The 26,845-nt window shown below is 38.5% G+C and overlaps 1 protein-coding gene across 3 annotated transcripts in view; it reads left to right on the top strand.

Moving 5' to 3' along the window:
- The window catches only part of SYNE1 (spectrin repeat containing nuclear envelope protein 1), a 295,834-nt gene that overhangs the window by 252,408 nt on the left and 16,581 nt on the right, over positions 1 to 26,845 (top strand). For 2 of the 3 annotated variants that reach the window (XM_051615569.1, XM_051615566.1), the window contains 12 exons: positions 728 to 853; positions 1,773 to 1,928; positions 3,862 to 4,020; positions 4,527 to 4,693; positions 11,818 to 11,980; positions 17,742 to 17,929; positions 19,583 to 19,733; positions 21,832 to 22,014; positions 22,441 to 22,578; positions 23,309 to 23,500; positions 24,367 to 24,700; positions 25,542 to 25,610. In XM_051615569.1, coding sequence (XP_051471529.1) covers positions 728 to 853; positions 1,773 to 1,928; positions 3,862 to 4,020; positions 4,527 to 4,693; positions 11,818 to 11,980; positions 17,742 to 17,929; positions 19,583 to 19,733; positions 21,832 to 22,014; positions 22,441 to 22,578; positions 23,309 to 23,500; positions 24,367 to 24,700; positions 25,542 to 25,610 — 2,026 coding nt within the window. Of the gene's footprint in view, positions 1 to 727; positions 854 to 1,772; positions 1,929 to 3,861; positions 4,021 to 4,526; positions 4,694 to 7,107; positions 7,257 to 11,817; positions 11,981 to 17,741; positions 17,930 to 19,582; positions 19,734 to 21,831; positions 22,015 to 22,440; positions 22,579 to 23,308; positions 23,501 to 24,366; positions 24,701 to 25,541; positions 25,611 to 26,845 lie in introns of those variants that run through there. The other variant, XM_051615568.1, reaches the window with a different exon arrangement.

The following is a 26,845-nucleotide window of genomic DNA, read 5'->3' as shown; positions in this document are numbered from 1 at the left end:
AGAAGATAAATACAATTACAGTGGTAGAAGAATATATTGAAAGAGAATACTAAGAGAAACAAGTTCTGTAATTTCTGGTATCACAACTGGCATTCTTTATGGGTTGACAGAGATCTTTCTGTCTATGTACCTTTCTAATAGGCTATTAATAAGCAGGTGAGGCAGGTAAAACCATACTGTAACATAATAATTGGTATGGTTTGATTGCATTGGGCACATTGAAAATTTTGGAAAGTATAAAAAGGCTAAAGCTTGTGTAGCTGCTAGAATCATAAATTAGAGGAGATAGTGCAGGTACTTTAATCTGACTTGAATTTGAGGTACTTTTTTTTTTTTTTTCTCCCTGAATGGAGTTTTTGTCAGAAAACAGTGGTGTGTTTAATACAGACATTCAAGAAAGGAAGTGGAAAATAATTTTTGCAGGGACAGGCTTTGTTGAAAGGATGGTCTTGGATCTAGACAACATTGTAATAACAGGAGGCTTTGGTTTGTGTACTTCTGCTACAGACACCTAGACACAAAAAAAAACTTGACACAGTTCTACACGACTCAGGCTTTGAGACTTTGAATATTGTTTAGAGAGGGATTTCAGGGCATATTTTTATTAATTAAGTTCATGGCATGTTATTATTATGAATAAGTTTTCACTCTTTAGTGATTAGTTAGGCAAATAAACACAAGTATAATCCAAATCTGAATTGAAGTCTAATAAACATTTTGCCTACAGGACTGGGAAAAGTGTGAAAAGGGCATAGGAGACTCCCTGGAGAAGCTCAGATCATTCAAAAAAAAGCTTTCTCAGCCTTTGCCAGAACACCATGATGAGTTGCATACTGAGCAGATTCGATGCAAGGTACAGCACTTGTTCTCTGTTGATATCTCATCTTTGGGTAACAGACCACTGGAACAGGCTGCCCAGAGAGGTTGTGGAATCTCCTTTTCTGAGGATATTCAAAACCTGCCTGGATGTGTTCCTGTGTAATCTACTGGAGGTGATCCTGCTCTAGCAGAGGGATTGGACTAGAAGATGTTTAGAGGTCCCTTCCAACCCTTATCACTGTGTGATTCTGTGACCTTTGCTTGCCTTTGCACAGTGACTTATTCCATTGTTAATAGGCCTCAAATTACTGACTATGCAAGCCAGTCAGCATCCCTGTCATAAGAAGCTATCCATGTAACATTTGCACAGGATAATATCTGAGTGATCTCACTTTAAAGAAAATCCTGCTGGGTAAATACAGATCTGATCAAAGCAAGATCAGAACAGGGTCTGAAAAGTACTGTAGAAGTGCTAAATACTGGTGTGCTTTTACTATAGAAATTCCAACTTCAAACTTAAACTATTGGTATCTAAACTTTTTTTTGGCATTTTTTTATTTGAGGTGAGATTACTGTGGGGTATCTTAGACAGCACTTTTATGCTATATTCTTTGCAGTTTAGAAATAGATGATAACTTGAAAATATTTCGAATACAGAGAAGTCCAAACCAATGCTTGGAATTCACAAATACCTTTGAATGTTAGAGAGATTTGAGTAGAGTATTAGTTTGTGACTACTTGGTAGAGGGCTGATGTGTCATTCTCTACTTGGGAGTTACCTCCCTCATAACTGAAAAAATTGGTACATATGTGGCTGAAACAATCTGCTTGAAATGGTGGGTCTCAAGCTACGACTAATTCAGTGGGATAATGATGCTTATATTTGTTCTTCATTAACACATGCAATTTTTTGTTACCCAACTGATCTTTTTCCCTTATGCACTCCTTTTAAGGAGTTAGAGAATGCAGTTGAAGGATGGACAGATGACCTTGCACACCTCTCTCTGCTGAAGGAGACCCTGTCTATATCTATCAGCGCAGATGATATCTCAATCCTCAGTGAGCGCATAGAGCTTCTGCACAGACAGTGGGAGGAGCTGTGCCACCAGGCAAGTATAGTACTGAGCACTGATGTAGTTATGGAGGTTACAAAAGTGTTGGGAGGAAAATGGAATGCAAGTGGTAGCTTTTAGAGGAGATGCATTTAGGCACACCCAGATTAAAACCTGAAGTCTTTCTCAATCAGGGAAACCATCCATTGAGGTGTTTCCTTTAGTTACTACTAGTGTTTCTAATCTCTTGAACTTTATCTTGGCTGTGAAATCATATTTAAGCAGCATTGAAAAAACAACAAAAATGTCACAGTGTGCTGTGGGACTGTGGCATGACTGGATGGGAAAAAAAAGTAAAGTAATACAGGTTACTGTGCTTTGGTGAAGCTGTGATCAGAAAGGATATCCCTTCAACATTACTGTTTTGTACCTTTCAGTTCTGCTGATAGCTTCTGTTTCTTCAGACATTGGTATCTGCATTTCTCTTAGTCTGAGGGTGACTTGCTTGGCTGTGAAATGAGCTGAAGATTATTGTTTGAAGTTTCAGGTGCATCATGCTACTAGTGTTTCTTGCCTTCGTTTTGCACTTAGAAATCCAGGTAGTGGAGTCTCCCGCACCCAGCTTTTTGGATTATCCTCATGTTATTTCTGTGGTTTAGTTGAGATTGTAGCCCAGAAATACCAGAGATAATTTTGAAATAGTTACATCATGTAAGGTACCTGTGAAGGTTTCAAAAACACCCCCAAAGTAGGAAAGGTGATTCACAGTTAACCGTTATGAGTTAGTTGCATTTGAATGCGCCAATTTAGGTACACCTAAACTATAGTGTAGTCACTGAATGCACGTTTATGGTAAAGGAGTGAGCCAAGTAAAGGAGTTTTATTAGTTTTGTGCATACTGAATGTTACAGGATGTAACTTAGTGCTTTGTTCAACTGTAGCTTATGTCTGGAAAGCTGCCACCAGGTTTAGAACCGCAAAAAGGAAATGCAAGATCATGTGTATGCCCCTTTTAAACCTAACACTAGTTAAAGAGGACATGACTTTTCTTTATGAAAGAGCAGATGCAGTCTTCATCTTCTCAGCTGAAATGCTGATATCAAGTTAGAAACAATGCAGATTACAATGGGGAGGAAGCAAGTAGTTGTACAAATGTCTGAAACTGGAGAGATGACTTTGTTGCTCACCCTCTGCTGCTATTTTTATTTCAACATCCATCTTTGCCTGTTACTATTCACAATCTGAGATGGTACCACTACTATAGCAATTTCTTAAACATAGCAATGTTTTTCTTAACTACAGCATTTGCCTCTTTGATGTTTTATGCCTGCTTTTCCCTGTCAGGACACACTTCAGTCCTTTGGAATCTCTCAGGGTGTTGTGCCTATCCAGGAGAAATAGTAATCTGTGAAATGAGTGTATTGGGACTCAAGCAGAAAATTACTTCTGCAAAATACAGCATGTCTTTGATTTATCTTTGTACTAACAAATCATGCACAAATTACATAGTCTTTTGGCATTTGGCCTGTGCTATGTATATATCTATTTATTGGTTTTGGGTCAAGCATTTACATCTTCTGTTTTTTGGGGGTTTTTTTTATCTCTTGGACTAAAACAAAGCTATCCATCTACTTTACAACATTTTATAAGTAAGCAAAAATAGTAAGAAAATTTAATTTTTGTCTTCTAATGAAACCTTTGGGTTAGAGACATTATAAAACAAGATATTGACAGGCTACTGTGCGTAATGCTTGGGTGCATTTCTCTATGCATAAGATGTAACTAACAGGAAACCCAAGATTAACACTTACCTCTAAACTCAGAGAGTCACAGAAAGTTTTTGCCGTACAACTCCAGTTTGTTTTAATAGTAAGTGGATGGAACACTGTTGTAAGAGGAGAGGAGTTCACATTGAGCCACAAAGTGTTTTGAGCATCTCTTAATTCCATTTGCTATTTTGTGTTTATTTACTCTCTGCAAATGTTTTAAGGTCTCATTACGTCGACAACAAGTTAGTGAGAGACTGAATGAGTGGGCTGTCTTCAGTGAGAAGAACAAGGAGCTCTGTGAGTGGCTGACACAAATGGAAAGTAAGGTTTCTCAAAATGGAGACATCCTCATAGAAGAAATGATTGAGAAACTTAAAAAGGTATAGTGCAGTGCATGTATGCTTACATATTGTTCTTAACTGCTTACTTATTTTGTGTTGCAAAGAGGATACTGAATTAACTGAGAAAGAAGTTTGACCTTACACTGATGTTTATAAGTTACGGTAAGACTGTCTGTGTTCTCTTGCTATGCAGCATTTTCCTGTCCTGAGGTAGGACCTCCCAGGATACCAAAAAATTTAGTGAGGGCAAAGTCAAAGGCATCTGAATGCTTTGCTAAAAGTTCAGTCAGAATTGCCTGTAATTAACTGTAGGAGATGTATTTATAGAAGGCATTGCATTTTGGGTTCTTTGTTTGTTGTGGGTTTTTTTTTCATTTTTTGGATAAAGTTGTTTGTGGTTATTCACCTAATAGTTAAGATGTTGTCTCTCCACTGTATCAATCACCAAAACAATGGCTTGTATTTTTGTATGGTTCCTTTAGTAGTGCAGAGCAGGGTGTATTCAGAATAAGTACCCTGACTTCTGATCTCTCTTTTCTGCCCAGGATTATCAAGAGGAAATTGCTGTTGCCCAGCAGAACAAAATCCAGCTCCAGCAAATGGGAGAGCGACTTGCTAAAGCCAGCCATGAGAGTAAGGCATCAGAAATTGAGTACAAACTTGGCAAGATCAATGACAGGTGGCAGCATCTTCTAGATCTTATTGCAGCCAGGTAAAATAGTTGTTGTGTTTCTAAGTGCTGTGTGAGACAAATTAATATGCTGGATGTCATTAATTTAAAATCTTTTTATTGTCTGCCTTTTAATCATTAACTGTGAAATGAGTTTATTCTTAACCATCAACACATTTCTGTGAAATTCACCTTCCTGTTTTGCTTTACAGTATCTGATATAATCTCTTCCAGAAGAGTCAATTCGAAACACTATCTGCTAGAACAATGTAGGTTTAGTTTCAATCAGATTATTTTTTCACTGATGAAAAACTGCAGGTACACCTGTGCACATTTGGCTTAGAGATTCTTTTTACTCAAGGTCAAAAAATATAACAATTTTCATAAATTGCAGAAATGCAGGATTCAAAATGTGAAGAAAATGGTTTATTTATTTGAATACTTTCTGTAGAGTTGTGCTACAGGCTCCCTTCCTTTACCAACAATAATTTTGTCACAAATTTGCACTTCATCAAGTGTACATATACTTTACATTTTACACTTATGTGATGACACATGAATTAGTAATGCTGTAGTCGTCGTAGAAGCAAAATGTTTTGTTTACTTTTGACATCTTTTTATGTCCATTTTTTTTTTTTCATATGATTTTACTGCATTCATGCTCTGAAATCCGTTTGCATGGGAGCAGTACATTTTATGTAAGCAGAAGTATTCTGGTGGCTCCAGCTCCTTTTATAGTGGTTCATTTTAAAGTAATGAACATGGTATATTTCTTACAGAACAATTAAGTCAGGAAGCGATGCATTACGGTCTAGGAGCCTACTGGTTCAGAGGATGTGATATATCACCAGTTGTTGAACATAAAGTGTATTTGCTGTATTTTTGTGTTTGTCTTTTATAACACCTATGGAGACAAATGTTCAAATACTTTCAGCAACTTTCTAGTGAAAGCAATTGCATTTAGAAACTGTGAAACTCATCTTTAAAAGATCTGTCTTGTCTATTCAGTATTAGAGGTTACTGACTGCTATAGGGACAGGTGAGGTTCAGGATTCTGTGTCGTTCTTGGAGTAGGGAGATATAAACTGCAGTATTATACACTTAAATTTTCTCATTCTGTTACCTTGAAGCAGGGTGTCAAGTTCTAGTTCTGAAGTAATTTATGTTAAATATTTATTTACATCTATTTTCAGTTCATTTCAACTTCACCTTCTGAACTAGCTTGCTTGGTACTATGATATGCAATTAAATATATCATCCTTTCCATCCCAGTGCTTAGTGAAGTGGAAAAAAAGCTGCAAAGTTTGAACTTGAATTGTTGCAGCTGGGAAGTAAATGGTGGAGAGATTTGATGCTAGGTTGTGAAAATTTTGCTAGTTCAGCTGTATCTTAGGCTGATAGCAGTTAAGCCCAAGTTGTTGATTAATGTATGTAGAAAGTACTTGAAACTGATGTCTAATCACACTGGACAAAAGGGGTTTTTTTCATCCCCAAAGATGATTTTTAGAAGGCTCCAGAGGCTCTTTAGAATATGTTGTTATAGTTTGGAGTGTGTTTCTGTTATGATATTTTGGAGTTTGGCATGGATCATACGTTATGTTGGCTGCACTCAGCTAGTAAATGTAGATTAGTTGTTCTGGTGTTGAGAATAGAATACATCTTTTCATGTTCTGGTTCCTTGACAGCACTAATAAATTACTAGAGCCTGCATGCTTTTCTGCAAAGCTACAGTCATCCCTTGCCTGGAGGATTTCTCTTAGTTGCTTAGTCTCTACATCTGCAAACAAATCAAGTGTTCTTTGAAAATGCTTCAGTAATATAGTCTGGTAATATGCATCTAGTCTGAGTCTTCACCTGCTGATTTTCTGCTGTGTGGTGGAATTTCTCCATTCACCTATAAAAGTCTGCCTCTCTGTCTCTCTGTCTCTCTCTCTGTGTCTCTGCCTCTCTGTCTCTCTCTCTTTCTCACATTCTGTATTCTTACCCATTTATATTTTTTTTTATTGCCTCTCCATTCCAAGGAGGTCTGTAACTGCAGAATAAACAGCCACAGAAAGATAGCTGTGTCTCTGCATCAGAGACTTCTGTTTCTGTCTTTCCAGAACATTTTCATCCTTTCAGATTAATTTTTCTGATATGTCAGCCTGGTACAAAAAATGTTGCAGATGTTTACAGCTAGAAATCAGTGCCATTGCTGCAACTGCTCAGGCTTTGCAAAGAAGGTTTTCTTGTCTGTGTTTTCATCCCTGCCCCTAGCACTCACAGTCCACATTCCTGGAGATCAAGTATGGCACATGTTGATGAATGCAAGTTTTATTTAGAAACATGACCACTTGTCACCATTCAGTCTCATGTTATCAAGCAACGGCTGCTAACATTTGTTTGGCTTGCAGCATTTTCTGTAAAGTACTCACCAGCAAAGAGAAGCGTGCCCCCCCTCCTCCCCCCACCCAAAGCACAGTGTTTGCAAGCTTTTGGAGTGGAAGTTCTTCTTTTTAATGCTGGAAAACTTCATGGTGGTGGCAGAGGACTCGCATGCTGTGAGGATGGCGGAGGACAGCAGTGTGGATTCAGATCTCCCAGACTGTAATTGTGATATCACAAGGCAGGCAGCAATTTTTGTTTCATTTTGATTGATACAGCTCTTTCTGAAGTCTTGGCTTGATTGGAAACTAATTGAAATACCGATATGTAGAAATCACTGCCTTAGCTAGAAATTACTGTTTTGTGCTCAATTTAAAAATAGGTGACAGTGCTAACAGCATACTTCGTTTTACAGCTAGTACTTTTGGCTTCCAGAATATTTTTTTGGTTACTGATCCAGACTTAGAACTAGTAAAATCTCTTAGCAGTCTGAAAGAAGCTGTAGACTGGTTTTACTGCTGCTTTTAAATACAAGAGCATGTACGCACATGAGAGAGAGCAGACTTTGTATTTGTCTGCTCCAGTGTTCATGTCATCAAAGGGGCATGGCTACAAGCAAAGGCAGAGAAGGAAAGAGGCTGCAAATAATGTATTTCAGACTTATTGAAGCCTTACGTATTAATGACTATTTTCTACCTGCATGTAATATTTGAACTCAACCTATATAATACTGGATTATTGATTTGGCTTGTCTTTTTCCCTCTTTATGTTACCTTTTCTAGAAGTGTTGCTGTTGTTGTTCAGAGTTCTAGAAATTCAATCTTTGAAAGGGGAAACTAGTTTGAAGAGCAAGTTTAACCGGTGATACTAGTGTCCTGGTATGCAGTAGTGCTGTACTTTGGACAAGAAATCTTTTTTAATAATGAAAATATTATTTTTAAACTGATTTTTAAAAACTTATTTTAATAGTGTAATATTTTTCATTTACTTATATAGTGTTTCTTGAAAATTTCTCTCAAGTTCTGAGTAGATTTTTAAAAACCCAAACTTTACTGCTTTGTGCTGGCTTTGTACAGACTTAGTTAATGTGCTCTTACTGACTTATTAATGTTGCTTTTTAAGTTTAATATTAGTAACCAGCTGTCTAAATGACTAATGCAGTAGCTATGAATTCTGTATGATGCATTGTTATGTATATACAGGGTTGTTCCTCTTTAGGTTTAAGTGGAATCTAAGGCTATCTAATTTAGGACTAGTTGAATTAAAGGTGTTTGTGCTAAATTTTAGCTCCTGGTTCTCCTCCCGCTGCCTTAATATAAAATAGACATTTTAAAGTTATTTTTTTATTGGGGAAATGGAGGTACAGTAAAAGGAACATAGAAGCATAAGCATCATAAACCCATTCAAATTTTCAGATTAATTTTTGTCAGTAAACTGTAAAAAAAAAAAACAATTTAACTCTGTAGTATTTTCCTTTTTCTGAGAGTTTTAAACATTTGTAATATGCAGCAAGACTCTGTGTGTTATACAAAAAATGATCTTTAAAACATCTGCATCATGGGTCCAACCCATTGATTTCAATGCTGAATCTTCATTATCAAGGAGAGGAGTTATCTCAAGTCTCTCAGTAACATGCATAGTGCAGAAACAAAAGCATGAGATTATCATTTGAATAATTAACTGTTTAAACATAATCTTGTAAATGAAATCTCAAAAGATCAAAATTATAGTTGGCTAGAGATCCCACATACTTGAATGGTTTTTAATTTGACCTTTGTGTCTCTAATCAGAGCTTTTAGTTTTGTTAGCTTTCAGGTCCCCCCATTAGTGTGGAAAGATAGGATTTTGAGCTGTTATGTTTTTAAGAGAGATGATATTTGTTACACACACATTATGTAATTATTCACACATAGGCACAATATTCAGCGAGATGAGAGCTTAGGCATCTCGCCTGCTGAAATTCAGAAGGAAAACTTTTAGGCAGGATGGATTGCACCTTTTATTTGTTCGCAGATAGGTTTTCAAAACAGCTAAAGGCACAACACTGTATGGCAGTTCAGTCAAAAAAAAAAAAAGAAGCCCAGCCTACTCCAAAAAGCATTTGTTTATTTGCTTCTATTTGTACCGTGGGCAAGGAACCTGTCATGTTATACTCAGTAAAAAAAAGAACAGTGTTAATAGTAAACGTAGCAGCAGATGGGAAGAGAGATTTCCTTTTTTTTTTTTTTTTCCCTTCTTTTTAAACTTTTGAAATTTAGCTGCAAGCACTAGCAACAGTTCAGCAAGAGGGAGGATTTAGCAGTACGTTTTTGGTTTAGTTGGAGTGTTCTTTTAATATGTCTCACTTTTTTTCTTTTTCTTGAGTGACTTAGGTCATGTGACTGAAATAGCTCCACTTGGGCCAGAGTTGTTTGTTGTGCTGGCATGGTTGTGTTCCTATGCAGTTTGCCTGAGGCAAAGGGGGCACTTTCTAAATGACAGACCCTTTGGCAGTTGTTGCAGGCAAAATGTAAATAAAACCCATTACAGAAGTTAGGGTACTCTGCAGTTGCAAACAAGAAGAGCCTGGTCTGTAGCTTGGGCTTGCAAATGGTAGAGTGACATTGTTTCTGCACAGGGCTGACATGACTCATTGTTCCCTTTGTCACTCCAGCATGCCTGCAAAGGATCAGCAGCATCCACTCTTGAGAATCTAAGCAGAGAATGGGCACTATTTCACTCCTCTTAATTAATGTCAGAGACTGAAAAGCTGTATGTGAGTTCCAGAATAGTGATAAACAACCTTCTTGCCCATCTCTATGAGCAAGTTTCAATTGGTCCAAACCCACAAAACACTGTGTGTACAGCCATAGGTGAGGAGGAGGTAGTGCCCCCAGACATTGGTTGTTCTGGTGTCTCTCCAAGGCTAAACACATAGATGTTTTTCAGGATAACCTGATCATGGGCACTGGGGCAGCCTTTCAGCAGGACTTTGTTGACTTCAGTCATTTCGTAGCCAGATTTTCAGATTACCAAGATATTTTTTTCCAATTACCAAGATTCTTTTTCAGATCACAGCCCTGCAGCTGCTGGTCATGAGATTATCGCAAAGAAAATGCATTCAAACTGTGTGTAAGTATTTTTGGTGCTAAAGAGCCACAGTTTGACCATTTGCAATCTAAAGAAAGAGCTGGAAAGAGACAAAATTTTGAAATATTTAAATTTTTTAAGTTGTCATCAAGATCTCTGCATTTCTCTTTGGTAAGAAAAGGACAGCCATATTAGACTTTTAATGGTCAGCTGCAATTAATACTTTAAATGTGGAAATACTTGATAAATTTGCTGGTTAGTATTCTGGAAAAAATGTCAATTACTCTGTTTGAATCATGGGATAGTCAGGTGACATTTTGTTCATTTGACAGTTCTGGCTATCTTGTATTTTTCAGCACAATTCAGTCGGTCTGTTTCCAGCTCCACTAATCTCTAAAAGCTTTCTGATTCTGAAACACTTAAGTGGAAGAGCAATAGAAACATAAAAGGGAATAGAAGCATAAAAGGGGCCTCCTCCTGGAGAAACCGACTCATTACTGTGGGGTGGGTGGGGAACTGTCAGGCCATACCCAGAGGGTGACAGTAAATAGTTCTTTCTCAAACTGGCAACCAGTCTACAAGTGGGATTCTCCAGGGATCCATATGAAGATGTTAAACAGCTCAATGCTGTTTAACATCTTCATAAGTGACCTGGATGTTGGGATCAAGAGCACCATGATGACATTTGCTGACATCAGCAAGATGATTGGAGAGATAGACATGCAAGAAGGGAGAACCACCCTCCAGGATGTCCTAGACAAACTGGAAGAGTGGGCTAGCAGGAACCTTAAGAAGCTCAACAGAGAGAAGTGTAAAGTCTTGCAGCTGGGAACACATAGCCCAGGAGCACAGTTCAGACTGCAGACAGGCTGGAGAGGGTCCAGAGAAGGGCCACAAGAATGGTCAGAGAACTGGAGGACCTGCCATATGAGGACAAGCTGAGAAAACTGGGTTTATTCAGCCTTGAGAAAAGAAGGCTTTGAGGAGACCTTATTACCTCATTCCAGTACTGAAAGGGTAGCTACCAAGAAGATGGAGACTCCCTATTTACAAGGAATCACATGGAAAAGACAAGTGGTAACAGGCACAAGTTGCCCCTGGTGAGATTCCAGTTGGATGCAAGAGGTAAATTTCTTACTATGAGGACAGTCAAACCTTGGAATAGTCTCCCAAGGGAAGTGGTAGATTGAAGATGTCCCTTATCATTGCACAGGGGGTTGAACTAGATGATCTTTAAAGGCACTTTCCAACTAAAACCACTCCATGATATGTAGTTTAATGTTTAGAAATCACCAGGTGAAAAAGATCTTTCACTCAGTGCACTCCACCACCAGTACTGGTTAAAGGGATAAATTATTTGTAGTCTGAGAAGAACTTTTGTCATCTGTTGTCAAACACACAACTAAATTACTTAGATTGTTTTGGGGCTTTAGGGTATGTGTGTCTCTTAAAAAAAAAAGTTTTCCATTCTTAGCAAACATTTAACTCAACTGATAAAGGTACAGAAGCTTTTAAAATGTTGCTTGGCATTAGTAATCTCTTAGTTTTTGTTAAGTAGAACCTATAAATGTAGGACTATTCACACATTTAATATACTTCTGTTACGTAATAAAGGAAGACGTTAGAATAGAAGTTACTATCTCACTTGAGTTTCTATGAAAGCTTCGTGAATCACAGGCTGTGGAAATTCTCCTTCAGGGTGTACTTACACTGCTGTTTCTTTTTCTTTACAGGATAAAGAAGTTGAAGGAGACACTTGTTGCAGTACAGCAGCTGGATAAAAACATGAGTAGCCTAAGATCTTGGCTTGCTCACATTGAGTCAGAGCTGTCTAAACCTATCGTCTATGAAACTTGTGATTCTGAGGAGATACAAAGGAAGCTAAATGAACAGCAGGTAAAATACAATACACTTATTAGGTGCAGCATAACTTGGGGAGAAACAAAATAGAGTGTCATTGGGCTGCCCATACCCGGCTCAGTGCTGAGAGGGCATGAGGCAAAGAAGTGTTTAAATATCAAGGCAAGTGGTACTTACTGTGTCACTTATAGAGCCTTCTGCTGGCTTTGACATCGAATCCACCAGGAGCTGGTTGACCTTTCCTAGAAAGGTAAGGCACCGAGAGATGTAACCTGAATGAGTTATTGTAGTTATTTTTCCTTTGAGGTTTGTGGTTTCTGTTTGTTTGAATTGTCTGCTCCCAGAGGCAAAACTGACACCTATTAGACCTTGCAAATTTTGCACATGCTTGAAAATGGCTATTTTTTATCTGCCTTTCTAACTCAATTTTCTTTTGCAGCTTGTTTGAGAATCACGCAAAGATGCATGAGCAATACCTGGGAAGTTAAAATCATAGAATCATAGAATGGTTAGTGTTGGAAGGGACTTTAGGGTAGGGATACCAGTCACTAGACCAGGTTGCTCAAAGCCCCGTCCACTGTGGCATTGAACACTTCCAGGGAGGGGGCATCTGCAGCTTCTCTGGGCAACCTGTTCCAGTCTCTCATCACCCTCAGGGTAAATAATTTATTCCTAATATCTCATCTAAATCTACCCTCATTCAGCTTAAGACCATTCCCCCTCATCCTATCACTGCATAGCTTTTTAAAAAGTCCCTCCCCAGCTTTCCTGTAGGCCCCTTTCAGTTACTGGAAGGCTGCTATAATGTCTCCCCAGAGCCTTCTCTTCTCCAGGATGAACAACCCCAAATCTCTCAGCCTGTCTTCATAGGAGAGGTGTTCCAGCCCTCAAATCATCCTTGTGGCCCTTCTCTGGACCTGCTCCAACACCTCCATGTCCTTCTTATGTTAGGAGCTCCAGAACTCAACACATTACTCAAGGTGGGGTCTCATGATGACAGAAGCAGAGTAAGGGGGAAGATCCCTTCCCTTGACCTGCTGGCCATGCTTCTTTTGATGCAGCCCAGGACACAGTTGGCTTTCTGGGCTGCAAGTGCACATTGCCAACTCATGTTGAGCTTCTCAGCAACCAGCACCTCCAGGTTCTTTTCCTCAGCGCTGTTCTCATTCTCCTCCCAGCCTGTATTTGTGCATGGAATTGCCCTAACCCAGGTGCAGGAGCCTTCGCTTGACCTTTTGTAAACTTCATGCAGTTTTCATGGGCCCACCTCTCAAGACTGTTAAGGTCCCTCTGGATGGTCTCCCCTCCCTCCAGCATGTTGACCACCCCACACAGCTTAGTGTTGTCAGCAAACTTGCTGAGTATGCATTCAATCCCACCATCCACGTCACAAACAAAGATACTAAAGAGCACCAATCAAAGTACCTACCCTTGGAGAATGCCACTCATCACTGGTCTCCATTTGAACATTGAGCCATTGACCACAACTCTTTTGAGTGTGACCATCCAGCCAGTTCCTTATCCAGTAAGTGATTCGTCTGTCAAGTCCATGTCTCTCCAATTTAGAGACAAGGATGTTGTGTGGAACAGTGTAAAATGTTTTGCACAAGTCTAGGTAGATGTCATGAGTTGCTTTTCCCCTATCCACCAATGCTGTAGCCTGTCATAGAAGGCCACCAAATTTGTCAGACACAATCTGCCTTTAGTGAAGCTGTGTTGACTGTAACCAATCACCTCCTTATTTTCCATGTGCCTTATCATAGTAGATTCAAGGATGATCTTCTCCATGACCTCACTGGGCACAGAGGTGAGACTGACTGGCTTGTAGTTCCCTAGGTCTTCTTTTTTTTTTCCCTTTTTTAAAATGAGGGTTATGTTTCTCCTTTCCCAGTCAGTAGGAATGTCACTTGACTGCCACGACTTCTTAAATATGATTAAAGCAGCTTAGCTACTTCATCCACCAGTTCCCTCAGGACTTGTGGATCCATCTCATCAGGTCCCATGGATTTGGCAGCCTTGGGTTCCTTAGGTCTTAGGTCCTTAGGGGTAGAACCTGATCTACCCCTACCATGAGGGGTTCTTTTTTCTCTCAGTTCCTTTCTTTGCCTTCTGTGACTTGGGCTGTGTGGCTTGAGCCCCTGCCAGTGAAGACTGAGGCAAAAAAGCCATTGAGTATCTCAGCCTTTTCCATATCCCAGTTAACCAGGTTTCCTGTTTCATTCCAGAGAGGGCCTACATTTTCCCTAGATTCCCTATTATCACCAGCGTACCTACAGAAGCTTTTCCTGTTGTCCTTGATTTCCCTGGCCAGATTTAATTGTGTCTGGGCTCTAGCTTTCCTAACCTGATCCCTAGCTACTTGGACAATTTCTCTGTCTTCCTCCCAGGCCACCTGTCCTTGCTTCCAACTTCTGTAGGCTTCCCTTTTGTATCTGTGTCCAGAAGCTCTTTGCTCATCCATGCAGGCCTCCTGGTGTTTTTGCCTGACCTCTTTTTGTTAGGATGCATCCCTCCTGAGCTTGGAGGAAATAATCCTTGCATATTAACCAGCTTTCTTGGGCTCCTTTTCTATCCATGGCATTATCCCATGATACTCCCCCAGTCAGGTCCCAGAAGACACCAGTGTCTGCTCTCCTGAAGTCCAGGGTAGTGAGCTTACTGTGTGACCTCTTTGCTGCCCCAGAAGCGCAATACTGGGGAGGACTGTTGTTCTGGTGTGTTCCTGTTGGAAAAATGCCTTTCTGGTACCTCACTGGAGACAAGTTAGATGCTCTCCAGAGTTCTTTCCCTGGAGAAAGAAATGCATGGGAAGAGGAGTGTCAGAATGTTTGGAGGAAAATTAATTTACAAAGTGTACAAAGTGCCATTTTGCTTTTTTAAGTGGAGTGTGGGACTGTGACCCACATACCCTCTCAGATTTTTTGCTGGCTCACCAACTGATTTGCTACATGGCTGCACATAATTGCTTCTTAATATTCTATGTGTAATTAACATAGGAATAATAATTTATAACACCTAGGCATCGCTAATGAGTGGTATTTCTGAGACAATGAAGTGCTGAGCAGGACTAAATATTGTTATCAACAAAGCAGGTACTCGAGATTTTTTTACTAGCAGTCTATGCAGGCATCCCAGATTTTGTTGCAACCACTTCTTGTGGGACTTAGTGTGAGCACAGAGGCTGGTGTATCTCTGCTTTTAGCTGTATCCTGGTGGTCACTGCCGTGCAGTTACAGTGTGCAGTGATATTCGGTAGATGTGTGAGTGGTTTCATTTGAACTCCAAAGGGGAGAAATAGAGGTGACTCTTATCCTGCGAGAATGCCATGTTTGGAAACTTGATGATTATTTGATTTGGTAACACTGAAAGACATGGTTGTAAAAATAACTTTAAAAACCCACCCACCTTCAGTGTATGGCAACCAGTATTTTTATTAGTCAGAGGCCATATCACTATTCACTGCATCTCAGAAGGCCAGTATGTTGGCCATCTTCTCGAGTACTTCATCCCTCTTTCTTCTTCTGTTAGTGATCTTATGTTCTTTTCCGTGTTTGATTTTCCACTGAGGTAATGTCATCTTTGCTGCTACCAGTTGTTAATATACAAAACTACATTAAAAATATGCTGTGAAAGAGAAGGGCCAAATTCCATTTCTGTAGCTCCATTATCTACTTCTCAGCATCTGCTTCAGGCAAGAATCAGCTTTGCATACTGCTGGTCTCTGTAGTGAAATTAAAGATATAATTGAAGCGTGGTGTTCTGGGAAAGGTAGGGTAACTCCACTGCAGTATTTTCTTGGTGTCACAAACTGCATTTCAATGATTACTTCTTTGTTTACTTTCACAATCTGCTACCACTTGAAATGTGGAAAAAATGTGTTTGGTTTTGGGTTGATAAAGGAAATAAAAGCTTTATGTGGGTAATAGCAGTGTGCAAAAATGGTATTTCTTTGTGAACTAATCTAAAGGTAAATGTTCTCTAATAAACAGAATTTTTAAATCTGGCAAAGAGATATAAGACTGGAGAAAACACAGTGTAGACATTGCTTGTAGAAAATTTCTGTATGTGAATAAAGAAGTTTAATTCTTAAGAATTCTCAGAACCACCAACTGGCAGTTTTATGTCTGCTCTACTCCAAAACAGCAGCAAGGAGATTGTGTTACCTGAACCTGCTTAGCCTCAAGTCTCATAGCTGTCTGCAAGATGTTTCATAGAGTATTGCATCTGTTTATAGTATCCATCCCTATATAACATTTCAGGACAGTTAGAAGGAAGAATAAGCACTTGGATGTCATGATGAAAGAGTATTTTCCAGGCAAGTGAAAGTGAAAGGGCCAGCACTGAGGAAGAAAATATTGTAATTTTCTGCCTCATGGTGTCATGTAGATGTTCACAAAATAGCTTTCTGTTTCATAGATAAGAAGAAGAAAAAGATTACTTCATTGAGTCCAACCCCAGTTATCACAACCAACCAAGTCAAATGGTTGATACAAGTTGACCTTGCTCCATTTCAGATTTGCTGAGGTTTTCAGATTCTATGTTTAGATCTCATTTCCTGCTGGAAGGCATTTTCAGTACATCGTATTTTTAGTTGTAAGAGAAGTTCCTCTAGTTAGACCTTGAAAGTTTGTAGATGCAATATATTGGCACTGCATTTCCCTTTGCCTTTTACAGTTTACAAAAGTATAAAGAACAGTTTATCTCTATTTATCCACAAGCTCCCAAGTTCTTGTTCTCCTAAATGAACTTGCACATATCTAATTGTCCTAATAGTTCTTTTGTTCATCAGAATCAGAAGTGAACATAGTATTCTATAAGCAACATACCACGTTTTGTTGTAGTCACATTAGTACTTCTTTGTCACTGTTGAAATTATGTTGTCTTAGCTTTGTTACTGTCCTTCCTGATTTTTCAGTCTAATATTGTAATGATTCATTGCAAATGGAGGCAGAAGTCAAGCAGGGCTTTTTTTTCCTCGTACTGATCTGGCAGCAATAGACAATTACTTTTGTGGCTTGTCTTAACTTGAACCTGTAGTTCAAAACTGAAGCCGAAACATTGCTTCAAGATGAAACATTATCACTGTAGAACAAGCCATTGCAACCAAGAAACCAACAGAAGAAATTATACTGATCACATATAATAAGTGCTAAGACAGTTTAAGTGCATTTTCTTTAGCTGTCTTGAATTTTCCTTTTCCATTTCCAATGAAAATGCCATAGAATTGCAAAGTGGAGAGAAGAAAAATCTCCTACTAGAGATGTACTCTTCAATATGTGCTGCTGCTGATCTCCATGTCAAGCATGACACTTGGCAGCTAGCTCACCTGGGAAAGAGTAGGTTCACAAAGGATACCTCCACCAAACCCTCACAGTAAATAAGAACATACTTTCTTGTCACACTTCTGTTACTAACTTCTGCTTTACGTTGCCTGTGATAATGGGAAAGGGCTGGGAATAATTCTGCTAATTATTGGTGATGTTCATTAAATGGATGTGAAAGACGCTCAGCTGAGCATGCAAAGCTCTGGCAGTTTGTCCCAGGTGATGGTTTGGTGTTTGTAGTCCCCAGGAGAACTGTGCATGCTGCCAGGTTCTCCTGGCCTCATTGATAACATTGCAACACCACTTGTGCAGATGTAGTCTCTTAGTAGGTATTCACTGAATGTTCTTGTCTTGTTTGCAAGCTTTTTTTTTTTTTTTCCCTTTTTTTTTTTTTGTAATAAGTAGAAGATAATTGCATTCGTATTCATGCAAGTTTTGCAGTTTCTCTTAAGAATTAATTTCTTCAACTGCAGGAACTTCAGAGGGACATAGAGAAACATAGCACTGGAGTGGCATCTGTTCTCAATCTGTGTGAAGTACTTCTTCATGACTGTGATGCTTGTGCCACAGAAGCAGAGTGTGACTCTATCCAGCAGGCTACACGCAATCTGGACAGAAGGTGGAGGAACATTTGTGCAATGTCAATGGAAAGGCGACTTAAGTAAGTCTAAAATGTCTACAAATTAATATTTCCTTTAGCTTTGCTGAGCAGCTTTAACGCCCACACATCTCTAGGTGTGGTCTGGTTTACCACATGTGCTTAGACCATCTGTATTTTGTATGGCCATGGTAACCAGAAGATTGATTATTTTCTATTCCCATCTAGGATATCATGAGTGATTTTGATAACCAGAATTACCTAGGCTAGCTTCGGCCAATGTTATATGCTCTGTGCCAACCAGTAATAATACACGTTTAATTGCTTGAACTCCTGTATTTATTAAGATCTTTCTGTATCTTTTTAAGTTATGAATCTTATCTCTGATGTTTACACAGTCTTATCAAGAACTTTACCTAAAGTTTGTGACTTTTCAAAATGCTGAATTGAACTTTATATGATCTTTGATTTTGTGGCACATTCTTAATGTATTCAGTAAAGGTTTTCTTTAGTTTATACAAAAAAATGGTTGCTTTAAAGTTGTGCTGCACTATATCCACAGATGGCTATCTTTAAGTAATTTTATACTGTAACAGTGGTAATTTTTGTGTAGTATATATATAAATACAGTTTACAAGTTCTATATTTGACACAGTCTGTTTTGAAAATGTACACACTTTTCATAACTTTGTGTCGAGCAAATTAGTTCAAACCTATTTTAAGTTAATGTGGAAGAATGCAGTGAACTTTATTTTACTTTCCTGCAATATACACATTACACTATTAGTAGATTTGTACCAGTAAGTTGATTGAGCTATCAGTATTTAGGATCTTTATTGTACTAGAAACAGTTATTCATATTAACAAGCAACTTTCCAGATTTCAAACTTCAGGTCAAACAACGTACCATCAATAGAGCATACATTTTTAATGCAACAAGTCCTTTTCAGACTTCCATGCCTAAGATTTGGTAAAGATGTATTCTGTATGTAAAAACAAAGTTCTGCTGTAATATAATCTGTCCAAAAAAAAGATCTTGTTATTTTGGATCAAATTATATTCAAGTTCTTGGAATTTTACAGTATCAATATTAAGCCAATTTGATTTCAGGATCAAGAGTCAGCCACAATTTTTACATATTCAATTGAAGCAAAATTATTGGAATAACTTTTATCTGTTTGTTTGGGGTTTTATTAATAAGTGTGTTTACAGTGTATTTTGAGAGCATTTACCACTTCTGGGTGAATGGAAAAAAAAAATGTTTGTGTCCCTTTACAATGCAGAATAATGACTGAGAACTTTAAAATATGCTGCAGTATATTTAGTATTCTATAAGAAAAAGTTCTGCAGTTGAAGGAAGTATGGAATTTCTAATTTCTAAAATACTGGCTTAGGTACCTACACTGGGACTGTATTTCAGAAGTTATTTGGCATGTGCTCAGATTTTTAGAGCTCCTATTGCAAACTTTTGACTTTCTTATTATACCAAGTCCAAAATTAGATGCATTAAAAAAATATAGCCTCCATCCAATTTAGGTCAGTCTGGAATAAGCCAGCATTCCCTATGGTCTGTTTATGAGCCTGACTGTCTTGACTTGGATTAAGAACCAAATTTTGCCTGGTGATGTGCTAGTTTGCTGCTGTAGTTGGTTAAAGTTCTGAAGGTCAGCTGGTCTTCAGTCCAAGCATTCCCTAATTTTCCATTATTTCTTGCAGAATTGAAGAGACGTGGCGGCTATGGCAAAAGTTTTTGGATGACTACTCTAAATTCGAAGATTGGCTGAGAAGATCTGAGGGGACAGCTGCTTTCCCAAGCTCCTCTGGTGTGCTTTACACAGTTGCTAAGGAAGAACTGAAGAAATTTGAGGTGATTTATAATAGCTGAAATTTAATATCTGCAGATCACTTTACAGCAGCCAGCTGGTGTTCTTCCTTCCCATACAAAAGTCACTGAACAGAGACACTGTATTAATATAGTGGAGTTGATGATTTTGTAGCTGCCTTCCCTTGCAGGTTTCTAGGATGAAGAAACAGTGGAAGGTGACAACCAAAAATGCTGATAAATCAATCCACTCTCACTTGCTGTTTCTTCACTAAAGTTTGATTTCTCACCTTTTTTATTTCTGCAGCTGTTTAATATGTCCAGTCAGTAGGTGCTCCAGAGTATTCCTAAATCTCCCTTCACCAAGTACCTCTCTAAATGCATGCTCCATGTTTTAGCTCTTGCTTTTAGTTTATCTCTCCTCCTCTTTCTATAACTATCTGAAACTAGCCCTCTTTTTTTCCCTAATTTTATTATTTTATTTCCCCCTCCATGTATGCTACTGTGTGCAGACCATGTAAGAACCTTGCAGTTCCTGAGCACAGAAGTCAGTGATGGCTCTCACTGACTTCACTGTACAAAATCAAACTTCTCCAGTAATTTATGGAGAAATGAAAAGAGATTTACAGAAAGGAATGCAACAGATGAATTCTTGTGTAGCTGAGCTGAAAAAATGGAAGACAAATACACAGCTGTTCTTTTGCTGCATAAGTCTTGGTAACAGGTGAAACAGCAACTGCACACTTAGATTTCATAAACCTAGTAAATACAGTAAAATTTGTGCCTCTGATAGGAGAATTGCTTCCTTGTGCAATTTTAAATGAATTCAGTTACACTAAGCATTTCAGTTCTGTTGTAAAGCCACTTGCTCTTTTCATTTGTCCCCTACCCAATTTTATGGCCATTTAATGAAGGGAATAGTTATATTGAGAGTACCCTGCAGACTTTGATATTTTTTCTTTTTTCAAACTAACATCTTTTCTTTTGTCTCTGATGTTACAGCAGAATTGTGCTTATTTCATTTTTAGCTTTGATCAGTAAAATATGAAGAGTCTATATTGTTTATTTAGAAATCTCATATGTTATCTAATTTTAATTAAAATTTCTGTACTGAAGTCTATTACCTGTGACACTTTTCCAGTTCTTAGTGAGGTTGGTGTCTAGTTTTGAGAGAGACTGACTGGTTATTTTCAGAGAGTAAGTTTCTAGAACTACAGTGGGAGCCAAAACCTACGTGTATTCAAAAGAGAGCTGATGTAGTCCATGTTTTTAAGTCTTCCTTTGATTGATTGCTTTTCTGTTTCTATGACAACATAAAAAAAGCTTTTTAAAAAATTATTCATTTATATATTTAAAGGGATTAATTCAGTCAGCTCCTTAGAAGGTGTTTTCCCCAACTTGCTTTGTCGTTGCTTGTCAGAATGGGAAACTCATGGGGTAAGTCACCTACTGTTTCTGCTCCCCAGTTGGGTGACTAAAGCTTTTGTAACAGTGGAGGAAGCACTGAAAATGCACAGTACAGACATTTGCCTAGGTGTCAGGTGGTATGGATGATCATGAAATTTTCTTTCCATTAAAATAATTTTGAGACAGAACTCACTTGTATAACAGTATACTGAAGAAACCAGTACCATTTTTCACTATTTAAAAAAAAAAACAAAACCACCTCAGAATAAACAATTGCTCAAATGTCTTCAATGTTTGCACTTCAGCAGCTTCAGTATGTGTAAGAAAACCCAATGAAGCCACAGGAATCTTGGATTTCTGTTCATTTAAAAAAAAAGTTCCATATTCATTGTTTGTGTTTCTGTTCTCAAATACAAAGGCATATGATTGAGTAGAAAGGGAAGTCTATATTTTGTTCTGATTTTGCCATTGTATCAGATATTCATGTTGCGATTTCTCATTCAGTGAACTATTGTCAGCTTTGTATACTGATTTTCTTTTTTCTGCTCCTTTTAATCAGAAGGCAGCCTCTCAGTAGGATAGCCCTCAGGAGACATCTGCATCCATAGCAAAGTCTATCAGCTAACATAGGTCAGGGTGTAGAAATGGGGTCAAAATAAAGGGAGAAACTTTTATGCATATATACTGATTTCAATAAATAAAAATCTGATGGTGTCTTCTTTTTGTATTGCTTTAGGCCTTCCAGAGACAAGTGCATGAAAGTCTAACTCAGCTGGAACTGATCAATAAACAATATCGCCGCCTGGCCCGAGAGAACCGCACTGACTCTAACTGCAGCCTCAAGCAGATGGTTCACGAGGGGAACCAGAGATGGGACAACTTACAAAAGCGAGTTATCTCCATCCTGCGCAGGCTAAAAGTATTTTTCCATTTTTAAGCTCTTCAGTTTCACTACTGTACTTTGGAATCAGAGGTAGTCCAGAAGCTTCTAGTTTAATGCATTTGCATAGTATTTTAGGGGGGATTTCTAGCTTTGGAAGAGGGAGAACTTATCAGTTCACTTTGTCAGAGGTAACCAACGCGTGACGTCTGTAGGAAAGTGTTCAGTGACCTCAAATGCCACCTCCCTTATAGAAGATAACTTTCAGAACTTTTAGCTAGTTTCACCTGCAGATGATGTTACTGAAAAGGGAACTTTAGAAAGAATGTAGGAAATGGAAGAAGAAAGTGTACCAAGTTTAGGTTAGGTTTGAAGGGCATGAAAGGTGTTTCTTCAGAGAACCACTGTTGCTAGGGTTTTTTGGGTTGTTTGGTCATTTCATGCCACTCCATTTCCCACCCCCAGCATTTTATTGGCCAGCGTGAGGAGTTTGAGACAGCACGTGATAGCATCCTGGTATGGCTAACAGAGATGGACCTGCAGCTGACCAACATTGAACATTTCTCAGAGTGTGATGTCCAAGCAAAGATAAAGCAACTTAAGGTAAAGAATCATTGTTTGGTAACAGGAGAGATGAGAGAAGGGATAAAAACATTCATGGTGGGGAAAAAAATTTAAGAAACATTACACAAAAATGTAGGTAGATACAGTCCCTTACTTGCAGGTGAAGACTGTGGCCCGTGTTATGGGCTTGATCAGGTTTCAATATGTACTTTTCTGCCAGAGTAGAAGATCTTTGCACTGTGAAAAATTAAACAAACAAACCAACCAAAACAACCAAGGATGGTAATCTTCATTCTCTAATCAAAAGAGGAAATGTTGATAAAAATTGTTCATGTCAAGTCTCCAGTATTGCTGACAACTAAGAATTACTGCATTTGTCAATGATTCCCACATCAGAAAAATAATTATCTGGAGAGAAAAATATCAAATGTCATATTATCCAAAATTCCAGTGTGTTTGCTTTACCATCTGTATTCATTCTAGACATGTGATCATGGTCATGACTTGTTTAGAGAAGAGCTTTCTTTCCAAATACAACAAGTGAGGAATGAGATGGTAAACCTTGAAGTATCATTGTTTATTGCTGAATGGACTGTGGACTGCTAAATTTAATTTCTCATTCTTGCTCATGCCAGAATATTTGGAACAATCCCAGTTAGTTACCCACAGTATTCTTGCTGAAAAAGTCTTTTAAGACTTGCGTCCTGAATAACTTAAGTTATTGTAATGTTGATTTCATTGATAGAGTATGGGCTTTTCTTATATGCAGGCTTTCCAGCAAGAAATTTCACTGAACAACAACAAAATTGAGCAGATAATTGTGCAGGGCGAGCAACTCATTGAGAAAAGTGAGCCCATGGATGCAGCTGTCATTGAAGAAGAGCTAGATGAGCTACGTCGTTACTGCCAAGAGGTCTTTGGACGTGTGGAACGCTATCACAAGAAACTCATCCGCCTTCCTGTGTGTATACTTAAATGCACGCATATTTGTTTGGTTTGTTGGCATTTTACAAGTGTGAGAATGAGGAGAGAGAAAGAAGTTGAAATGAAGTAACATGAAACTTCTGTAACTTTCCAAAAATCCTGTGGTTTAATTCTTTTGCACGCCTGACCATCTGCCTCCCTTCATTATATGCTAGTTATGTCCTGTTCAGAGAACAAACCTGTTAGATCTGAATTTTTTTTAAAATTATCATGAAATTTCATGCAAATTGGAGATTTATAAAACTTTATTAATGAGGGTAGCAGTGCGGTACAGGTAGTAAGAACATCTCCTCACTCTGTCAGAGAGTTTCATTGGCAGCTTACTGAGTTTTGTGTTGTTTAAAAACCAATGATAAAATTATTCTCCCCATCTGAAGAAACAAAAATTTGTCTCCAGCACTGAACACACAACCGACTAAGTGAGAGCAAAATTATTTTTGGTAGCTCAAGTCCTGTGGTAGGAAAGGAACAAAATACAGGGTCTTCAAAATATCAAAGAGGGTAATGAGAGTAGTGGTCACAAAAATGGTCACTTATGTTTCCTTTGACTTGACTCTGGAGTTTTATTTAAATTGAAGTCCTCATTGCATCAATAAAATGCCTGGAGACATTTGTTTGATGCGAGACTTTGTGGTGCCTTAAGTAATTAAAATGAGCTGGCAGTAGGAACTTTTTGGTTGATTTGGTTTTTCAGTGCACCTTAAAATAATGAAGAGGAAGCGCACAAGAATGTAAAATGGAAACTGCATCGGTGTGACTGCTGCGTAGTGCTACTGACCCAGGCTTTCCTTTCAGTACCTCTGCACGTGTCATTGATCTGTTCTGTTTGCATTATACTTCTAGCTGACAGATGACGAACACGACCTCTCTGACAGAGAGGTGGAAGTGGATGAATCAGCAGATCTCTCTGACATACACTGGCACGACAAGTCTGCGGACAGCGTTCTCTCCCCGCAGCCCTCTTCCAACCTTTCGCTGCCTCTTTCCCAGCCGGTGAGAAGCGAGCGATCAGGACGAGATACCCCTGCGAGCGTGGACTCCATTCCCCTGGAGTGGGATCATGACTACGACCTTAGCAGAGACCTGGAGACAGCTGTTTCACGGGCACTGCACTCTGAGGAAGAAGACGGAGGACAAGAGAAGGACTTCTACGTGAGAGGAGCAACTGGTATAGCAGGTATAGTGGCAAATTGTGTGTCCTGTTCTCTCCTAGTAAAAAGAAGCAAATGTTATGTGTCATTGTTTGGCCAGGATGCTAATGGAAAAGTATTTTAAATAGCCCCTGAAGATTATAAATAGCTTTCCTGAAGTGATTCCTAAGGCCTCCTGGCCTTAGACACAGCAGTGGAGATTCCTGGATGACTACAGCCTTGGAAAATCGCAAAGGCATGTGTGATATGACAGGAAATTGGCTGTCTTTCTATGCTTGTGGCCTGCCAGATGGGATATGTCATCTGTAACAGCAGTGCCTCATAAGTTATTCTGACTAGAAGAAACTATACTGGATATGGCAAGAAGTGCGGAAGAAACTGGTGAAGAAATGTGGTGGGAGACACCTGCAAACAAAATCTTCAAGTGCTTAAGTAAATCTTAACTCAGTCCTTACCCAGGAAAGATTCCGGCAACTGAGTATTTAGCCTAAGGTGGGATCTTGGGTCTTGCTCTCCAGTGAAGCTGGAAATCCTTTCTAAGTGTGTATGCTTTGTGTAACAAATCTTAACAAGTGAAAGTGCCCAAATGTGGCCAGCTGTGGGGGAAGAGCACTGGTATATTTTACTCTGATCTTGTGGCTGTCTTTTGCTTTCCAGGTCGTTGCTCTGAGAAGAGTCAGGTTTGCCTGGACATTAAAAGAATTTGTAGCAAGCTCCCCATCTTTCAGTCTTAATATTTTTTACTTTTCCAGAAAGGATGTTTGCTATTGGAACTATCTATATGTTCCATCCCCTGAAAAGAGCTCCTGCTGTAAGGAGACAGACATTGCATAGCTGTCAATTTAGACCACACTTTTATTTTTTCAGATATAGAGATCCCTGAAACTCTTGAGGCCTATGTAACACTCACAGAAAACGCACTCAAAAATATCTCTGGTAGGCATCAAGAAAGACTAAGCTTAGCAAAATGCAAATAGCACAACGCACAAGCATAACTTCTTTTTTTCTTAGCATCTACTACATTTCTCACAACTTACAAGATAAATATTCCTTATGTGGCAGCATCAGCATGTTAGTGTAGAAGTATCCTGCTTTACTACCTGGCTTAAATGGATTATTAGGTGCATGGATATAACAGTGATGTTTTAAGTATTGGCCCTCCCACCTCTACTAACTAGACTAAACTAATCAGTAGGTTACTCTAATTGGTCTTTATTCTCAGGGTTCCCTCAACAGGACTTAAGACTTTGTTATGTCTCTGAAGTAATCGTTTATGTTTGCACTCAATTTTTAGCACAGCCACAGCTTGTATTATTACTTGATGTAAACTAGGTTAGTTGTTTTGTGTGATAACAATGCCAAGGGTGAGGTACTGTAGTCCAATGTCTTTATCTTAGTCTTTTATATTAGAAGATTATTTTAAAAAAAAAATAATTTTTTTTTTTACTTTGCAGTTTTATACAAGATTAAAACTACTATTCCATTTGTTAGGTGATGCTCTTGGAGGGATTAGATATTTACAAATACCTTCTCTCACTAATTCAGTTTTCCTCTTTTGAAATAATGGCTTCACCGCAAATTTGAAATAGCAAACATTTAAAATCTTAGTATTTGTGGCACAGGCCTCAGGTCCACTTTTAATTTTTTCCCCAAATCAGGTAAATAATGTAATGATTAAGAGCATAAATAAGAGCAGGACATACAGAAAAATGTGTCATTTTTCTCACCTCTGCAAGTTCTAAAAGTAGTGAGGGAAAAGCAATATTGACCAGTTCCTTCTGTCCACCTGGGGTGAGTCAGTGTTTTGTAACAGTATCATTTAGTGTTTGTATACCAGTTCCAATTTTGAAAATTGTATACAAATAGAATCCTTTCATGTAGATCAAAATTCCACTATTTTTTTAGTGGAGAGAAATAACACAGAAAGAAATGAGGAGAACTCAAATTTTCACACAAATTTGGGTCAGGAGTTTGGGATACAAGGTTTTATTTTAGAGTGTTTGTGAAAGGGAGCAAGGCATTTGCTGGAATCAGTGAGGTTAGAGCACACTTTGCCAAAGACTTTCCCTTTCAAACAGGTGAGGAGTTCTCTGAGAGAAAAAGTCACTTCAGAATAGTTTGCAAACCTACTTTAAACTCTGAGCTCTTGGATAGTAGGCTTACGGCCAGCA

The sequence above is a fragment of the Apus apus genome, chromosome 3, assembly GCF_020740795.1.
Source record: "Apus apus isolate bApuApu2 chromosome 3, bApuApu2.pri.cur, whole genome shotgun sequence".
NCBI lineage: Eukaryota > Metazoa > Chordata > Aves > Apodiformes > Apodidae > Apus > Apus apus.
Note: the sequence above shows the minus strand (reverse complement) of the source record. Positions and strands in the feature narration are given on the sequence as shown.